Source organism: Labeo rohita, chromosome 5 (genome assembly GCF_022985175.1).
Source record: "Labeo rohita strain BAU-BD-2019 chromosome 5, IGBB_LRoh.1.0, whole genome shotgun sequence".
Taxonomy (NCBI): Eukaryota; Metazoa; Chordata; class Actinopteri; order Cypriniformes; family Cyprinidae; genus Labeo; species Labeo rohita.
In genome coordinates this window covers 17,214,545-17,231,993 of record NC_066873.1, presented here as the reverse complement: position 1 = coordinate 17,231,993, position 17,449 = coordinate 17,214,545, and the positions used below count along the sequence as shown (strand labels likewise).

The 17,449-nt window shown below is 36.9% G+C and overlaps 1 protein-coding gene across 1 annotated transcript in view; it reads left to right on the top strand.

The window, feature by feature from the left end:
• adgrv1 (adhesion G protein-coupled receptor V1) overlaps nucleotides 1-17,449 on the top strand; it is a 175,313-nt gene that overhangs the window by 114,231 nt on the left and 43,633 nt on the right. Inside the window, 1 exon segment of the mRNA XM_051109062.1 lies at nucleotides 8-108. Coding sequence (XP_050965019.1) covers nucleotides 8-108 — 101 coding nt within the window.

Here is a 17,449-nt window from a genome sequence, read left to right as displayed (position 1 = left end):
CCCGCAGGGTTTGCCTTGGCCGTTGTATCTCATGTGCTGTGCTCTAGATTCCTAATGTTCGCTGCCAAACTCCTCACACACATGATGGTGGCCTGCTTAGGGACTCAGGTAAGACCCAACCTAACCAGTAATGTGGTCAACCAGTTAAACATCGATGGCAAACAGCATGCCTATTCTAGTTAAAGGGATAGTTCACCCAAAAATGAAAATTGTCATTATTTACTCACCCTCATGTCGTTCCAAACCTGTAAGACCTTACATTTTTGGAACACAAATTAAGATATTTTCAATGAAATCCAAGAGCTTTCTGACCCTGCATAGACAGCAAAGCAACTACCACGTTGAAGACCCAGAAAGGTAGTAAGGACATGGTTAAAATAGTCCATGTAACATCAGTGGTTCAGAACCATGTTCTGAGTGTTAAGGTTTGTGTTTTATGGTTTGTGTTTTATGGGTTTTGAAATGTCATGAGGGTGAGTAATTAATAACAGAATTAACCTTATGTGAACTATCCCTTAAATTAACTAGACCAACAATAAACCTGCATGTAAATTCATGCTGGCCTAATTGTTCACTTCACTTCCCATTGTTCCTGTAATAAATTAATTTGTCCGGTGTGTTACGTCAGTATCGTACAGTGACTGATAATGTGATGGTCAGGCTGAAATCCACTTACAGTCAGTGCTTGGGAATCAGTATCAGGATCTAGGACGCTGCTCCAAAGAAATGTGATACAGCTGTGACGTCAACATGACGCTTTTTGCTGCGTAATGTGGCCTAGTTTACTGTGAGGATGTTTGGCTTGTCTTTGAGCAAGTTAAGGTGCAGTGTGATGTTGCTGAGTCCCAGGAGTTGTGTTAAATTTAGTAAAAGCTGAAAGTGGATGTTTTGGGCATGCACTGAATGATATGTCGAGATGATCGTACAAAAAGTATAAGGCATTAGAGTTCTTTGTTCCACTTGTGCGTCAGTGACATCGTACTGTAACCTGAATACACAAAGGCGCTATCAGAAACTGCTGCACGAGTCACGTCTGTTGAAAACACTGATTTAAGGTAGATAACTCAGGTTCGGGTTAGTTTTGCGTGAATGGACAGGTGTTGAAGGTGTCTTTTTGCACGTATCTCTTTCAGACCAAGCACGTCGGGAAACCCAAGAACTTCAGCAAGCCTTTAGATTCAAATGTGCACGGTTGTACCCGTTTAGTTTCGGTGAGGGGGGACAGATAACATTTTCTAAGAAATGTGTCATTGCAGCTTGGGCGAACACATCCAAATGGGCTAGACTGTTAAGCCCTGACAACCGAACTATCCAAAGAAGAGGGGGGTCATTTAGTCAGTGGTCTGATACCTGTGGACCGGAGTGGGAATTTTCCACTGGTCCTGCTCACTTATAGAAAAAGAAGAAAACAAACATGGCTCTACTTAACAGGGCTCAGAAAAACCCTGTCGCATTCTGTCATCCGTTAATTGTTTCGCTTTTCTTTACCTCGACGATGTTGAATGGAAAATTCCAGTCTGGCCATCCCAAGAAGTCATGCGTCATACAGGTTCGGTACCGACAACAGCTGGACTCATGTTTTGTCAGAGGTTGTTAATAGGTTGTAAGATAAATATCCTCTAGACTTGAAAAAGGATTTGGTCTAAGTTGATTCCGGACTTCCCAGCAAGCACATGTGCTTCACTGTGATGTCTGAGAAAGAGTGCATCATCTCGATATTAATGTGTGCTATTTAAAATGTTATTTGTGTACAGTCATCTGATGAACATCTTTAAAAGAGTATTTGCGCGCAATCTACATCAGGGAAGCAAAACGTCTTCCATATGTCAGTCTAACATCTGATAGGTTTTTGCAGCATGTTACAAATATTTTAAACAAACAAATGACAAATGACATCTTCCAGACGAAAACTGAAGTACTCCACTCATAAATAAATTTTTTTGTCATTGACGCACATTTCGTAACTGTATTACATTCTGTCTTCTGTGGATTATATGTACACAGGCACACACACACACACACACACACACACAATACAGTCAAACCAAAATGTATTCAGTCACCTTGGACATTTCCCACATTATCACAGTTTATTCACTATAGTTTAGAAAATGATAATAAAATATGACAAGAACTCAGAGTTAAACTGTGTCAGAACAAATTCATCTTAATAATGTCAGATAACTTTGATAGAAAGGTATGTTGTGAACTACAATCAACCAAAAATTCAGACAACTGTTAGTATGACAATATTTACACAACTATCAATACTTTGTTGACCAATTACCAAGCAATGCTTTATTTTGTCTGTGGTGTAAAAAGGTTGCATTAGCAATTTAAGAAAAAAACACTTCAGCAAAACATGGTCAGTTCAAAGTGTCTGAATAATTTTTGGTCCCAATTTTTTATCATTTTACTGGTAGTCCACTGTATGAAGAATTTTTGGGTATAAAATGTCATAAATGAACTATAGTGTCCTGCACCCACCAGTAAAAAAATATCCAAAATATATCTGGTCTCTGAATAAGTTTTGGTTTGACTATAAACTTTATTAAGTGACACAAAAACAGTATTATTAATAAAATTATAGTGGAGTTGGGCATCCACCATGACACTCGCTGTGGGTAATTTTGCAAGTGGAGTTATAAAAACGGTGAAACGGTTATCACTAAGTTCTGATGTCACTAGAATGTCACACTCCTCTCAGCCAATCAGATTTGGGGACCAGAAAGAACTCTTATGTGTGTGTATGTGTGTGTATTAGGGATGCAACATACAGTTAGTCCACAGTTCAGTACGTACCTCGTTTTTTAACCACGGTTTTCGGTTCGTTGCGGATATCTTGCCACTTCAGTGTGGGTTTTTTTTTGCAACAAATTAACAAAATACTCCCGTTAACCTCTGTACACTGGAAAAAGGGTGGTTTAGTATATGTCTGCTTAATTTTTCTTTGGAGAAAGGTGTTTTTTTCAATTTTTATGCAAAATAGGATGGGTTTCATGCATACTGGACAGCAGAGGGCACCCTCATGCAGAAAATCCACATATGCGTCAAAGCAGTATCACTGATGACATTCCGTTCCAGTTTCTCTAATATGGATAAAGGCGTCGCTATTGCTGTAACTGAATAAAACAAGATATAACGTTAAACTTTTTCAGTGATGAAATGTAAGGACAATAAACACTCATAATATATGGTTTATCTGTGTTCTTTAAGCTATCTCGTGTATTTTCAAAGCCATTGCCAATCGACATACATAGAATATGAGTATAGTAAAATAATTTATTGTCTCCCTAATTCTGTGATAAGAATCCACATCAGATCACATAAGTAAGTTATTTCAAACACTCGACTGATGTTTATGTGAATTAAAAACAAGTTATAATGTTTTTTATAACTTTTGTTTTTATAACTTTTTTGTTGGATAACAGGTTTAGACAGGCTTATCATTGCATGTCATTAGAATGGAAGATGCTCTGTGTGTTGCTTTTTAAAACATAAGCGGGGAAGCGTTTCCTCATTTCAGCACGCGAAATCACGGGCACACATAGCAAATTTCGAGAGAAATAAAACAAGGAAGTTATTTAAATGCATAACCGAAAAAAACGTGGATGTCGTACCGAACGCTTCGATATTATAATGAGAATTTTGACATCCCTAGTGTGTATCCCCATATACTGGAAGTCAGTGGGTCCAATGTTGTTTGGTTCCCACTTACCTTTAGTTTTGAAACAACATGAAAGTAATGGTTACAGAATTTTGAGTTTTATGTGGACTGTTACTTTAAATCGAGTCTTGTTAACACACAAAAGTGCCCAAAGGCCTGAACCCAGTAGTAAAATGCTTGTATTTGTTCCTAATTTAATATGATTTTTAGAATTGTAAATTGTATTGTCACAATAAGAATTTGAGTAAAAAGTTACAGTAATTCGTAAATGTAATTTCTAAAATTTATTTATTTTCTGAAATGCAAGAAAAGCCTTGCATTACTTTTGCTGTATTTCAGTCAGTTCAGTCTACAATCTTTATATAGCTTTGACTTTTTGGAACTTTTTAGACTTTTATAGAAGTTTAGATCTACGATGCAAAAAATACATAGGGCCCTATGATTTTTGCATTGCAGAATCAGAAAATCTAGTCAGAATCAGAAAATCTAGGCAGAATCAAATCAAAAGTAGGTCAGTACACTTAAATCAAAAAGTGATATATACTAGTGTCTTTGAATATTAAACCGCAAAAGACTATTTAAATATAAATCCTGCACGTTCCGTGCATCTCTGTGTAAATTAATGGCACAGACACGTGGTTTCATTTACTACACAATTACTGAAGCAGGCATGATGCTGGCGTTGTTTTCAGCCTCTGCTGTCTCATTATATGACAATATGAACACTAGAAATTAATCTCCAGTGAGCTCTGTGAGTCTCTTCGTAAGCATTTTACCTCTTTAATCGTCATGTTATATACACACACACAAACAGAAACCAAGGTCTTTACGGCAACCCGTCAAAATAAAAGTTCTGCTTAACTTGAACAAATTGTGACAGAAATTCACTTTCATGTATTTAACCGTGAAAATGTAGTACAGAAAAATTGTAATGGAAAAAATTAAAATGGAAAAAAAATAAAATGAATTTCATAAGGCTGTAAATAAAGAATAAGAAAACGATCCCCTCTTAAAGCATTTAACATAGAGAGTAAATATTTTTTCTCTTCAGTAGCCTGTTTCTTCTTGACTACCTGCGTGACAGCATGTAGGTGAGACAGGTCGACAACTCAAGACTGTAGTTAGTGGAAATTTACCCGGACTAGCTCACCTGGCCCAAAATGTAAGTGCAGATAGGGCTGTTCTTATGAGCAGCAATAACACACATTTATCAAGGGTAATCAGCTAGCGAGCCGCAGCAATAAAAGGCTTTTCGGGAACGTGGCCTTTAGATTCACATGCCTGCAGCTCATGTGTGAGATGTACACAAACACATATGGAGACGCTAACACACACGGCCACCCGTGCAGTGGAAGCATTGTCACACAAAGACAACATAGAAGATATATTGAATATACTATAGTTTTCTGTATAAATGAAATTAAATATCCCCTCCCCATGGCATCTGCTTAATTCAGTACTGAATTGAATGTCCCAGAATGAAGCGATGAAGAGGTCAGGAAATCCCACAACCAGTTACGCTCATTTCAGCATTTCAGCTCAGAGAATTGAGATCGACCAGTCTCTTATTTATCTGAAGGTTGGTGTATTAGGTTCACTTAACGTCGCCTGTGTCACGTGCGGCATGCAGTCTCTTTCTAAAACTCTTCCTCGCCAACTCAGTGTGTCACTGGCATCTGACTGGGATTGCTTTGGTTTTTCAGTACTAGGTCATACAATTGAATCTTAAATATATATAACCAATCTAAACTCTTTATCTACTTTCTGATCGCACATCTATAATAATGTATACTGTAGCTCAAAATAAAGTGTTCCTGCGATATGCTGGATGTTTATTTCCACAGAAGGAACATACATTTGTCCTTTTGACATTTGTTATGATCACGTTTGTTTGGAGATGGAGATGGAAAAAGTTGAGTGTGTCATGAATTACGTGTGTTACGAGGCTGCACTAACAATAATTGTTGGAGATGCATTAAACTCTGCATGATCGCAGGCTAATGATGAGCTAATGCTGTGAAATTCCTGGGACTCGTGACGTTTTGTTCTTGAGTAGTACTATTTTATTGACCCTGACATAGTGTTTATTGGTGGCTGACGTATAGTTTTATCCACAGCATCCACCTTCTTAATTGAAAATTAGGAAATGTGGAAAAATATTGTGTGCATTCTTTATGGGCATTTTGTGTTGTAAGTGCCTCAAAATGTTGTATTTACAACAAGTTTTCTTTTAAAATTAGGTTTAAAATACACAGGATATATTCAAATGTATATCATATACATTACTATTCAGAAGTTTGGAAACAGTACAGTATTTTTATGTTTTTGAAAAAAGTCTGTTAAAAGTCATTATCAGTCTTCAGTGTCACATGATCCTTCAAAAATCATTCAGATATGCTGATATGGCACTCAGGAAACTTACATTCAATGTTGAAAACAGTTGTGCTACCTAATATTTTTGTAGAAACTGTAACTGTCAATCCCTTCTGTGTTAGAAAGTATCTGTTGGTTATAATTGTCATGAGGCTGGTAAATTGAGACTGGGTGCAAATTATAATAAGCTTCTCAATACAGCAAGTTTTATTCACGTAACTGCTGAATGTTTTGAAACTTCAAGAGTCTACTTTCAGCTGGTCGTGGGAGCTGCATTTGAGTTGGGGAATGTCCATTCAGTGTAAATCAATAAGCGGGAAAATGACGCTCATGGTCTGACTGACGTCAAAAAGTCTGGGAGAGCACAACAATGCCTGTGAGAAAGTCGAGAGAAAGGAAGCAAAGCTCTGGACCTCTCAAAACTCCCCTCTGCCCTCTTCCTGTAGTGTTTTAGGTGTGTGTGTGTGTTTGCTACTTCTTACAAACACTGAAATACACACAGAATTTTAAATACACACATACTTGGACTGCTTAGTGAATCTAAACAGTTTGATGGTCCCACGATGCAATCAGATTACAAAAGAAGGCAAAAGGGGGTGTTTGAGAGGCCAGAGTTCTCCCTCTCTAATTAAATTGTGCCCATGTCTGTTAATTTGCTCGAATGACAAGGAAGCACATGCTTATTCAGACCAACAGCGCACCTCTTTCAAAAAGTCTGCCTCAAACTGGATTGAGGTCTATACGGGACTCGTGGAGAACAAGGCAAATTGGATGCGTGCAGTGCAGAGATTCATTTGCTAGGGTCAAGGCCTCTTTCCGCAGAGACACACGGCTGCTGGGTAATTACTACTAAACTGGTGCATATTAACATGTCCTATGCCATTTGTGTTATGGATATGAATGATACTTTACATATAAAACATTAGCTTTTCTAAACAATCAGACTCATAGCGTTTACCTGTGGAAATAAAACAGGTGATGAATCACATAAAAAGGGCCTATTGTCACAGAGATTTGCGAGGAAAAAATAACACCCTGTCAACCACATAGCAACACCTCAGCAACAGGGAGTTTGATGGACAGGCGATCTGACCGGTCATAACAAATCCACCATTTTGTTTGTTAAACAAATCAGGATTAACGTCAGTCTGACTTGAAAATGGTGCATTGACGTATTTTTTGCGGTTGAGACAACATATCATCTGATGTTCATTCACGTTTATTTCATGCTGTAATAAGCAGGAGATTAATTCAATTAATTCAAGAGATTAATTCACGTTTTAATTGCTAGAACTAAGGCGCTACAGTGATCTGTCACATTAAAGAGCCCCAAAAATAATATTTATTGTTCGAATTTCTTTACAAAAAATTACAAAATTTGAAAGCTGAGACTTTGTTTTATACCAAAAGTAACCTGCTCTTTCTTCTTTGTCTACACAGTGTCAGTGTCCTCTTTGCTCTGCAATGTATTTTTCACTGTGATTATATGTGGTGAGAACACAATCATGTGAGCAGATCATCTGTTCCTCTTAACTACTTGTTATAGCATGAAATAATCATGAATGAACATTAGAATTATGTTGTCTCATCTGCGGAAAGACGACAATACACAATATTCCACTGACGTTAGTATAATTCTACTGATTGGACAAAATGGTGGATTTGGAATTATGATTGGTCAGATCACCTGTCAATCAAACTCCTTGCTAAAGTGAAATCCCACTCTACATTTCAGAAGCTGTTTCACTTGGACATATTGCTGCATTCACACCGTGTCTGAATTACTGCCATTACAAGACTCCAATGTGTAAACAGCCTTGTTAATATAGTTTGTAGTTTGTGTATATATATATACATATATATATACATATATATATATATATATATATATATATATATATATAGTTAGTGTGTATATAGAGATATATATATATATATATATATATATATAGTTAGTGTGTGTATGTATATATATATATATTTTTTTTTTTTTCATTTTTTTTTTCACTGCATGAGGATCTTTTTTCACTGGCAAGAACGCAGTCGCCTCAGTTCAAGTGGCACATCATATCTTCCTCTTTACTACTAGTTATAGCAAGAAATAAATATGAATGAACATTAGAGTTATGTTGTCTCAACCGTGGAAAGACGACAATACACCATATTTCACTGACGTTAATCTAACTCTCCTGTTTGGGCTGCTTGTCGGACAAAATGGTGGATTCGGCATTATGATTGGTCAGATCGCCTGTCAATCAAACTCCTGCTGAAGGATGAAATCCAGCACTTGGATATATTGCTGTCGCATGTCGCAATTACAAGATTCCGATGTGTAAAAAGCGTTAATACAGTTTGTTGGGTGGGAGTTTTCTGAGAGCTACAACAAGTACCACATGACCAAAGTCTGTCGGTGCGTTGTCAGTGTCCTCTTCGCTCTGTGATGTATTTTTCACTGCGTGATGATCTGTGGAGTGAGAACACAATCGCCTCAGTTCAAGCGGCACATGAACAGATCATCTCTTCCACTTTACTACTAGTTATAGCATAAAATAATGAATGAGCATTAGAGTTATGTTGTCTCAACCACGGAAAGACGACAATACACCATACTCCGCTGACATTAACCTGACTCTCCTGTTTGGGTTGTTTGTCGGTCAGAATGGTGGATTTGGCATTATGATTGGTCGCCATGTCGGAATTACTGCAATTACAAGATTCCAACATGTAAAAAGCGTTCACGTTCTTGTAGATCTTGTTAATACAGCTTGTTGGGTGAGGGTTTTCTGAGAGCTATGACTAGTACAAAGTGACCTCAGTACCACCTGACCACAGCAGATTTAAGCGCTATGTTTAGAAGCTGATCGTGTTGCTATAGAAATGCATAATTCCAAATCCGAGGACATAAGCATCACGTGTTGTTGTCTTGAGCCTATGGTAATTTCGATAGGGCGTGAATGCGGCTTATGTCACAATAAGGGAAAAAACTAGCGCAACTTCCGTTTCATGCCAGCTTTAAAACTTGAAAAAACATAAATGCCTGGCTCTACAAAACAAACTAAATTTTTGGTTTACAAAGGTTTACAACATCTACTTTACATCTAAACATAGTAAAAGGTTTGGAGTCAATGTTACAAGGGATTGCTGTTTCATTTGAATGCTGTTCTTTTGAACTTTCCATTCATAAAAGAAAAATGGAAAAAATGATCATGGTTTCCATTAAAATATTAAGCTGCAAAAATGTTTTCGACATTGATATCAAGTTTCTTAAGCACCAGATTAGTGTGTTTTAATGATTTCTGAAGGATCATGTGACACTGAAAACTATAGTAATGGCTGCTGAGCTTTGCCATCACAAGAATAAATTACATTTTAAATTATATAAAAAAACATTTATGTCAAATTGTAGTAATATTTTAAAAGACATTTAAGAGTATGTGCGAGACAAGTACTGTGTTAATATTCCTATTTTTCCTTTTTTAGCTTCTTCTCCAAACTTCTGCAATTAATTCAGTGCAAACCATTGCCCTATAAGACTTTGTTGATAATTTCTTTTTATTTCATTGCTATTGTATTTACGCAGATCCGAAGCCTAAAAACTAATTTTACCTAAAACTTTAACACCATTATTTTGCTGTCCTGCCAGCACTGCTGTTTCCTTCAGGAGCTGCAAACCTAGTTATTTCCGACTATTGATCGTGTTTATGTGAGCTGCAATTTAGTTTTATTGGTGATCTTAACACTAACACAGTTTTGCTCTTATGGCGCTTGTATCTGCTTTCCATATTGTTTTTCCTGAGAGCATTTGTTTGCGAGCAAACACTGCATGTTTTGAAATGTCATCATCTGGTGTGTAGTTTGATTAGGATGTGTGCTTAGACTATGTCCTCCTGGAAACCTCAACCAATGGCTCTTTTCCTTTTCCCAGCACTGGGTTTAGCTACCCAGTGATGACCCCAAATGACCCACAGCAGGCCTTGAACGCCTTATTTCCTACCAAAAAAAGCACAGTAAACAGAAGCAGAGAGTTAGCCTGCCCTTTAGCACAGTTCTCAACAGCATTCATACAGACAGCACGCAAATGTAGCCTTTTCGGTGTACTGCCAACAGAAATATATAACAAATTATGCGTGGAAAAATAAAAAATAATGTTTTCCGAAGAGCCATGTCATTGCATGTTATAGTCTGATGCTGTTAATGAACTGTGGCACTCCCATTTTACTTTTTTTGGTTTGTTTTTAAACAAACTCCTTCATAAATCAACATTATTTCAGGATCTTAAAAGTGTCATGTTAATATGTGAGCACAATAAATTTATTGCTGTTTATTATAGTTGTGGCTGCTTTTTGCATACCACGCTATATTTGTTTAAACACACTTTAAAAGTTTGATTCCAGTTGGAATTTTTTTAATGACATTAAATAAAAATGTCACACAGCGATTTAGTCTGGAATCGTACCAGTCCGGGGAAAATCGGACTGACAGACCTTAGTTAATGTGACTGTTGCTCAGCTTTGTCCATGTTTGCACTGAGCCACATTTGACTCTAATGTTGTGCGTTTGCTCTGGAAGACAGGTGACACCTGACCTTTTTACATACTGTGTGCAGAAACCTCCAGTTTTGTACTTACTGTGGCTAATTTGCATTTTCTCCTCTACCAGCTTCATTTATTGTCCATAGACTCCGTTTCATCATTAGCGTTTAGGTCCTGCCCGTCAAACTAGCTCTTAATGCAGTTTAGATTTGGCAGCTGTCCTGGACAGTCCTATCAGCGCAGGTCTGTCAGCACGGTTTCTGGATAACCTCTGGACTCTGAGAGCCTGCCTGCTCTATTTTTGGATACCTGGGAAGCACATAGTTCATTTGGCCTGAACTTTGGAGGGTGAGACAGGGCAATGCTTCACCTGATGAGCTGCTTTTTTGTTTGTTTATTGACTCTGGAAAGAATGAGGGTCAGCGCTAACACAGCTAATTACTCGTGCCTGTGTGAAAACACACTGTATTGCTTTCTAGCGTGCTTAGGTATTCATTTAGACGCTCAATTTGAGAATGACTCGTTCGGCCTTGCAGAGGTCAACACGTATGATGTGCTACATCCAAACTGGAAGTTGATCATTCTTGTTTAGCATTTCCACTCAGTAAAATGTGTGTACACAATACAAGGACAGAACCCAGAGCACTGAAAGAAACAGCCAAAGGCCATTGTGCATGTTCCAGAAAAGATAGAGGGACCAGGCTTCTGTCAGATTTCCAAGAAGCTTCAGGATGTGCCGTCAGATAAGCGAGGAAGGAAACCATCAACAGTCATTTCATTAAACTTCAGGCTTATTTTAGGTTCTTTTGTTAGTGCTCTTTGACTGCGTGACTGTGTGCAGTCTGCATGGTAACGTGGCCAAAACAAATTGTCAACACTCTTTATCCTTATGATAAACTGTGTAAATATTAATGTTTACTTATAGTTATCAATACAGGAACTATGAACCACTGGTCTTCCTAGAAGTTGCATTGCTATATGGTGGCTGTAGGGGTCACTGTAGCTCCATTCTCAACTCAAAGTGATCTATAGTGTATGAAAACATAGTAATAAATTCCCCCCACTTAACCCTGGGGTCATATGTGTAATCTAATAGAAATGCATGTAAATATGTATTAAGTGCTGCACTTTTCACTCAAACGTAAATTAATTAGGATATGAGCAAGCAAAAGCTGGAAAAAACAACCTAGGAGAAAACAGCGCACAAAGCACACTGTAAAATGGTTAAGATATGATGAAGGGCCTGATATTGTGACAGCACAGAGTTGCAAATGTAGCTTCATTACTAATCAATGACAGGTTGACTAGTATTCTATTAAATGAAGTTGAGGCCAGTAGGATTTTTTTAAAGGTTGTTGAAAGAAGCTCATCAAGGCTGCATTTATTTGGTTAAAATTTGTAATATTGTAAATTATTTCTATAATATAATATTAAAATTACAACCGGATTTAATTCATGCTTTGTGGAAACTGTGATACTTTTCAGGATACTTAGAATAGAAAGTTAAAAAAAACAACATTTATTTGAAATGGAAAGCTTTTAAAATATTTAAAAACTAATTTTAATTAATTTAATGCATCCTTGCTAAATAATAAAATATATATATATATACTGACCCCAAACTTTTGAAAGGTAATGTGTGAGTTCTGGTATATATTGTTTTATGACAAGGATACTACAATGTAAACATGGTTTATGAGGACACTTCCTGTATCCCCGTAAACTAAATGGCTTAAAAAAACATACTAAATTATGTTCAAAAATTGCCAGTAGTGTTCTATGAGGGGTAGGTTTAGGTGATAGAAAATACAGTTTGTACAGTATAAAAACCATTGTCCCTATGGAGAGTGTATATGTATATAAACACATATATAGACATGTATATAAGAGCCAGGGTGTGAAAACTTTTTAAATTTAAAGATCAGAGATTATTTTGTCTCCTGGAAAACATGTAAGCATCTTCTGTAGGTTTTGCAGGGCATTACTAAATGAAAGAAAATATGATATTTAGGCAAAATAAGAAAAATGTACACATCTCCATTCTGTTCAAAAGTTTTCACCCCTGGATCTTAATGCATTGTGTTTCTTTCTGAAGTATCAGTGAACGTTTGAATCTTCTGTAACAGTTGCATATGAGTCCCTCAGTTGTTCTCAGTGTGAAAAGATGGATCTCAAACTCATACAGACATTGTTGGAAAGGGTTCAAATACACAAAAATGCTGAAAGACCAAATAATTTTTGTGACCTGAAGGATTTTTCTCAAGAACAACAGTCAGTTTAACTGTTCAGGACAAACAAGGGACTCATGAACAACTATCACTAAAAAAAACAGCTGTGGTTCATTCAGGTAACAACACAGTATTAAGAATCAAGTGTATGTAAACTTTTGAAGGAATTAATTTCTATAAATTCTACTATTATAATCTCTTGTGGACTATATGTAAAAAAAAAAAAAAATATATATATATATATATATATATATATATATATATATATGTTAAATATCTTATTCAGGTCAGTACTATATTAAAAATTACATGCATTATGTATAATTTTGGTAAAATAATTAACACTTTCCAGATAAAAGATTTAAACTTTTGACCTCAACTATATATATAGCTCTGAAGCACTTTTAACATTAAATATTGCATTACGACCCTGTACAAGCTAATCAATGGCAAGAAAAAATTCCCCACAATGTTTTAGAAAGGATGAAGAAACCTTGGAATGAGCTGGAGAAGTGCAACCCCTTGGGCTGGCGCCATTTAAACCATTTTATGCAAAATTTTATGCCTACATGCATAAATGATAATATGATGTGGATCTGAATATGACAGGAGCTAGTACATCTGAAGGGCATCTCAAAGTGAGATTGTCATGAGCTATGTTGATTTGGTGTGCATGCCTGTGTGTGTGTGTGTGTGTGTGTGTGTGTGTGTGTGTGTGTGTGTGTGTGTGTGCTGTCTCTCTGCGTGTCAAGTCACTGTTTGTCTCAAGGTGAGTTACAAAACCCATTAAAAACTAAAGTGCTTCTCAGTCAATCTCCCAGCTGGAGATTAAAGAGAGCATTGTGAAATCATTAATTGATGTCCTGCCTTCTAACTTCTACAGAGTCACTTTCAGTCAATGTTCACTGTGTCAATCATCGTTCTTCAATAATAGTTCTTGTAAAGGTTTTGTGTCGCACAACACTAAATGTACTGACCTTTTTCCCTCATTTTCATTTTTTCAGCCATTATTGTTATTCTGAAGGTCTGTTTATGAATGTGTTCCCATGGTCACTTTTATTTTGGCTGGATGGTGTGTCCGCTTTGACCCGAAACGTGTCAGCGCGATAGCCAACACCGAGGCCGACTTTTCTGTTTGCCGCAGCCTGGCATGAGATGAACGATAGCATGTGTTGTTTTGAAGAGGAGAGCGCTAGCAGTATCAGGTAGCTAGGAGATTTGTGACAACAGCAACATACAGTGTCTGTGAGTAGAAGTGAGGGGCCAAAGCTTGTTTGGTTTCAACACACTCAGACACTTCAAGGAGGTTTTCTGAGAACGATAAAGCAGACTTTGAAGTCACTGCTGCAATGTTATTCAGCTAAAGCTGGCTTGAAGAGGATGATTGAAGTTCCTGTCACCACTTATCAAAGTCATTTAAACATACAGGTCTTTAGTATCCTTTCATTGATGTGCTATTACTGCTTTGTAGCATGCCTTTAGTAAATATAAAGTGGAGCCTCATTGCATTAAATAGAAAATATCAAACCAAATAGCGTCTGTAAACTATGTAAATTATGCTTGAGCTTTTCTCAGAACTAAACTTGACCTTTTTGCACAGTAGCAGTGTTGTCCAAATCCAAATTTGTTTTTATGCCATAGAAAGTTCACAACTGACTGCGTATGTCATTAAAAACAATAGACTTCCCTGTCCCTGCTGAAAGCAAGCTTGCATAAGGGCTTGAAATGTAATCACGAACAAAAGAAAAAAAGGGAGCAGGTCATCCGGACTAGTGCCAAGGGTGTAATAATGTCCCACTGAACGTCAATGCTCAATGTGTATGTGTGTATTTGTTAGTCTGAGTGCTGAGATTGTTTGTAAGTCAAACATCTAGTGGGAGTTATGTGTTTCATAACAAAATAACATGCATAAACATGAGCATTAAAAGAGAAGTTCACGTCCAGAATGAACATTTACTCACCCCCATGTCATCCAAGATGTTCATGTCTTTCTGTCTTCAGTCGAAAAGAAATTAAGGTTTTTTATTTAAGGAAAACATTCCAGAATTTTTCTCCATATAATGGACTTTTGTGGTGGCCAATGGGTTGAAGGTCCAAATTGCAGTTTCAATACAGCTTCAAAGGGCTCTACACAATCCCAGCCAAGGAATAAGGGTATTGTCTAGTGAAATGATCAGTCATTTTCTCAAAAGAAATACAAATTTATAAACTTTTTAACCACAAATGCTCATCTTGCACTAGCTCTACTATGCACATGTGCATTTTCACACATTGCATAATCACATTGGAAATGTCCAGAGTAATTAGTTTTTCGTCTGTGTACTTTGGTTAAACAAGGTAGGGTAGCAGGGCTCTACAGTGCGACCATTTAAGTTGCATTTGCGACTGAAAACTACTGCGTGCGACTATGAAAGAATATTTAGGAGCACCAGTGCGACTGACCTGATCAGTATATTTGTTTGCGCTGAGGGGAGCTTCAAAGGTTTCTACGCGTTTTTGCACTGTTGCACTATCACAGACATATCTCATGAATCCTTTCATAAACAAATGAAAACACTGTAAATAGGAGATCCAGTGTAGAGAGTTTTGTTGATTATAGTGGAACTTTGTGAGATTGCGATGAACTAAGATAAGTGACAGCGTTTAATTTTTAAGGGAGTTTGTAAGGGAGATAATGATTTAATACAACAGTTAAATAAACAAGTGAATATTAAGTGACGTAAGTTGCCTGACTATAACATTATTGCCTGATTTTGCTGTTTTGTCATCAAAAATAGTTGAAACAAGTCACAACTGAGCCACCGCGCATCTCCATTTAAACACATCAGTGTTTCGTTTATGTATAAACGCGCATTTTTAAACAAATCGAATGAGTCAATGATTCAATTTCCCATTCATATAGACAGTCACTTGCTTTATTCCTGAATGAATCAGTCATTCGAATGAATCAAATGAAGATTTATGAATTTGATTGCACTCATGCCACCTCTGAGCCTCATTAAACGTGAAAATACACCTACAAGCCACTTTTGTGTCTACTATGCCACCTCTGTAGTACAAATTCATTTTGTTAATACTGATTTCATTTGATTGGTAACTTATTCTACTTGTTCTTATTCTGTTGTTTTAATTAGAAATTTTAAATAGCTTTTTTTTAGTTTGACATAAAAAAGTAGATACTTTGTAAATACCATTACAAATGTAAAAACAAAATTCCTCTGTAAATCACTTTAAGGAGTCAAATATCACCTCGTAATGGGAAAGCTAATTTTTTATCAGATTTTTTGATTATTGATTAGAAGGTGCTCCTGAAGTTTTGACTGTGCTCCTAAACTCCTAAAAAGAAAATAAATGTATAGCCCTGGGTAGGGTGAAAAAATCAAATTTGTTCCTCCAACTGCAAAATCATTTGACATTGTTGTTTTACCTTTTTTTGTAAAGGGCGTTTGACTTTCTTTGCACGTTTGCTTAGTAAACACTGATTACATAATGTGTGAGGTCAAACTAGTGCAAGACAAACATTTGTGGTTAAAAAGTATAGAAATGTCTAGATAAGACACATTTTTCCTTGGCTGGGATCGTGTAGAGCCCTTTGAAGCTGCGTTGAAACAGCTATTTGGACCTTCAACCCGTTAATCCCCATTGAAGTCCACTATATGGAGAAAAATCCTAGAATGTTTTCTTCAAAAACCTTAAATCATTTTGACTGGAGAAAGAAAGACATGAATATCTTGGATGAAATAGGGGTGAGTGAAATATAAAAACATTTTTATATTGGAAGCGAACTAATCCTTTAGCTGGATGTTAATTGTAAAAAACATAATGTTGTGAATGCTTAAGATCACTTCACGTTGTTTGTCTTTTTTGATTTATACAAATGTCTAATTAGCTAAACTTGTCTAATTAGAATGTCTTATCTTCACTGAGATTATGTAATGTTTTATTAGTCATAGAGGATCTGAGAACTGAGTGTTGAAATAATTAAACATTTAAAAGGACTTTTTCATCTTCTTACATAAACAACTTTTTTTTTCTTGTTCAATGTCTTGACAAGTTTCCGTCTGAAACCCGATTGCGAAAATTAATTCAGAAGAATGTAGATGATAAAGACTTCCTTATGAAACCTGCCCGCACTTCTAGCGTTCTCAGTATGTCTTCACATCTTAGCACATGTGCATGCGAGTCACGTATCAGGTGTGGCCTTCCCACACTGACCCAATACTCATGTCCCACGGCTATTAGCGTACATCAGCTTTTCTTGAGGAATCCCAGCATGATACAGCACATATTCACGTAGTACGTGCCTGAGGCACACAATCGCAACTGCTTTGGCTGATGAAAGTCTGTGCAAAAAAAAAAATTCCTGTCAGACCTGACAGTTCGGGGAAAGCCCTGTCGTGTGCAATAAAGGATTTTGCCGGAAGAGAATGAAGGCAGAAAGAAGAAATTAGAGAACAGATGAAGGTGGATGTTTGTGAGATATTTGTGCCTTTGGCTCCCACTGAACAAAAGTAAGCTCAGGAAACACCCACGATGCTGCTGAGTCTGGAACCAGCTAGTTCAGACCGGTAGCTGTTAGAGGAGAGGGGGCTGGGATAGGAAGTGGGGGGAGAAATGAAAGAAAAAGGGCAATTGAGAAGCAGGATGGT